The sequence below is a fragment of the Vicia villosa genome, linkage group LG7 (assembly GCF_029867415.1).
Source record: "Vicia villosa cultivar HV-30 ecotype Madison, WI linkage group LG7, Vvil1.0, whole genome shotgun sequence".
Lineage (NCBI taxonomy): Eukaryota > Viridiplantae > Streptophyta > Magnoliopsida > Fabales > Fabaceae > Vicia > Vicia villosa.
In genome coordinates, this window is record NC_081186.1 from 3,231,295 (window position 1) to 3,234,319 (window position 3,025).

The 3,025-nt window shown below is 33.5% G+C and overlaps 1 protein-coding gene across 1 annotated transcript; it reads right to left on the reverse strand.

Moving 5' to 3' along the window:
• Positions 1-323: 323 nt before the first annotated feature.
• LOC131616899 (non-specific lipid transfer protein GPI-anchored 14-like) lies at positions 324-1,350 on the reverse strand. The gene is made up of 2 exons (XM_058888345.1): positions 898-1,350; positions 324-690 (listed from the first exon to the last, which is right to left on the reverse strand). The coding sequence occupies exons 1-2, from the start codon at positions 1,235-1,237 to the stop codon at positions 434-436; spliced, it is 597 nt and encodes a 198-aa protein (XP_058744328.1). The 5' UTR covers positions 1,238-1,350; the 3' UTR covers positions 324-433.
• Between the last annotated feature and the right edge of the window lie 1,675 nt (positions 1,351-3,025).

A 3,025-nucleotide genomic window follows, 5' to 3' on the forward strand; every position in this document is an offset into this window, starting at 1 on the left:
GGTATATATCTTCCAAAGCATGTCTTTTCACATGAGCAATTATATGTTGTTGTTTCACGCGTTACTTCATGTGTTGGATTAAAGATGCTTATATGCGATGATAATAAACATGTCTTTACCAAAATTTATAATATAATTTACAAATAAATCTTTTAGAATTTGGGATAAGTAAATTGTACACACACTTTGATATCTATGATGATGCTTTTTTTTTAATTTCAATATTTATTAGTATCTACCACAATATATTTTTTATTATTTATTATGTATTTTATTTCAATTTTTAATTACTCATTAAAACAATTAACTTCGCTTGCATCGCATGAGTTCAATTAGGGTTCTTATAGATAACTTCAATTGTACATATGTAGTATGCACCAAGAAAATAAAACACTTCTTCAAGATGGAAGAGTTTGGAAATGATAACTAATATTCACATTGGTATCTTAAAAATATTTCCATCTGTAGAGCCCAATAAAAACCAAACCGAAATCCCCACAGCCAAAACTTGTAATCCGAACAAGTTCTTCTCTTTGCTGAATGCGTCACTCTTTTCTGTAGTACTGTTTGCATGAGTGCTTGCTCCATCTGAAGGACTAGGTGCAGCACTAGGGCCAATATTTGTGGAGCCATTTTTCAATTGATAAAAAACTTGAGCCTCTGCTGATTTTGGATCCATGTGCAGCAACTCTAATTACATAAAAAATGAATCAACAAAAAAATACTTCATGTTAAAAATTTAAAAACTACTAGTAAGTGACCGACTATCAAGTACGGACACAGACATTGACATGTCGATATCAATAATAATTTTAAAAAAATAAATAATTTGAGCGTAATCACAACTAATATTGATTTTTTAAGAAGTGTTAGTGGTAATCGAATTGGAAACTTTACCCGGACATCTAGAGACATTGGCAGGGGCATTACAAACTTTAGGAAGATTCAAAGCCAAAGTGACATTAATAACTATACCACCCAAATCAGGATCATTACGGTCTTTGATAATTAAACACAAACACTTTTCGTTTGTCTTAAGGAGTGTCTTGAGACCATCACAACAATCTGTTGCTGGAGTTTTTCCTTCACCTTCAACATAAGGGAGACATGTTGCTAGACTTGCCAATTGTTCTGTGCATTCTTGTTTGTCTTTCGATGAATCTGACATTCCAATTCCAATTATCATTGATGCTAGAAGCAAGAAATGAACCATGGAGTTTGTGTTGTGGTGAAGCATTTTGTTTGTGTGGTGTTAAGAATTTGGAAAAGTGAATGTGTTGAAAGTAATGTGAGATTGGAAGTACTTAAATAGCATATGTTGTTGGTGAAGAATGTTATTTATCATATCTTACATAAAAAATTTTGATACCGACATCAGAATTAAAATTGTGATTACATTTTATGACTTATATATATATATATATATTTTAAATTATTGTTGATAATCATTGTATGTGTAGTTGATACTTGTGGTGTTGCATTTTTCTATTTATCATTTATATGAATATGAAAACATTTAATGGATTATATGAAGAGTAGGGTAGTTTTGAATTGAAATTGAAAAAGGAAAGAAAGGAATGGTATGAACAAAACTAGAAAAGTGCACTAAGTTAGTGAGTGGATCACTGCACCAACCAACCCACTAAGAGAATAAGGGGTAGAGCAAATTATGGCTTTTCGTGACATCTATGGATGACAAGTGTCTACAAAACATGACATCATATTACCTTCTAATGACATCACAAAAAATTGAAATATCTAATCAATCATAAAGGCCTTAGAAGTTCTAAATTCTCCCATTTTCCAATTTCTTGAGGAAGTGCAGAAAGCTTGTAATACTGAGTGTCTTTAATGGGCTGATATCACAGACTCCATTAGGAAATACCACCAAATCTTTGCATTAACTCTTCTAGATCAATACAAAGTATTTCAGTATTAGAATCAAGTATGGTTCTGAATCACCTTGCAATTACTTCCTTCGCTATCTTTTGCCACAAGTCATAAGTCCCATTTCTGAGTAGTAAACCTGCATTTGAGTGCAAGTAAATATGGTTAGTACATCAACCGATTAATTATGACGTAGTAAGCACCATTTTATATATACCCCGACATACCTAATTTTTTTAAAGATGCGTTCTATACACCAAAGTGAATTGCGAAGTGTGTGACTACGGTTGAAATCCTTCATTTGATGAGCTTTGATTCTCATTGATGGTGAAGAAATGTTGAGTAGCAGGCTGGCTAATGCTGAAGTGGTTTCATTTTTAAGCAACACAATTCCTAAATCTTCCAAGATAAATATGATCAACTTGCAACATTGCTTCAACAAGTGAATGTACTTCTCTCATCTCAAACCCCTCACTAAAATACTAGCACAAATCAAAATTTCGGTGTCGACAAATAGTCCTAGGCATGACAAAACATCCCGCCCCCTATTTGTTTTCGCCCTGAATATATCAAGAAAAAATGTTTTAATAGGGGCAAAGCGGATGCAGGATGCAGGGAAAGCCCGATTTTTAATTATTAGAGCGGAGATGGGGTGCTACTACCCGCCCTCATTCAGCCCCACCGTACTCCTGTCTATTAAATATATTTTATTATTTTTATGTTTAATAATTTTACTATACATTTAATTTTCTTAATTTTAAGATAAAAAATTTATTAATTACTATTCTTTTTTTTTGAAAATATAGGTTAAATAAAAATGGTCAAGTATTAACCAAGTGTTTGGGCTCGAGTGACAAACGAGTCTCTGCGAAGGATGATATTCGATGAATACCGAGTTCGATTCCTGACAGAAACAACGCTTGACCAGTGCACGTGCCTCCGTAGCACGAAAACATAATATTTGATCAAACAAATATTATGTTTAATTATTGATGTTTGTCGCTATGTTTAATTATTGATGTTTGTCGCTATGTTATCCACGACTGTAGAAGGGGCGGGGGCAGGGTTGTATAGGGAAGTGAGGGTGGGCCGGTAATACTTAAACACGTCCCCACGCTGCTTGTAACACCTTAACCAC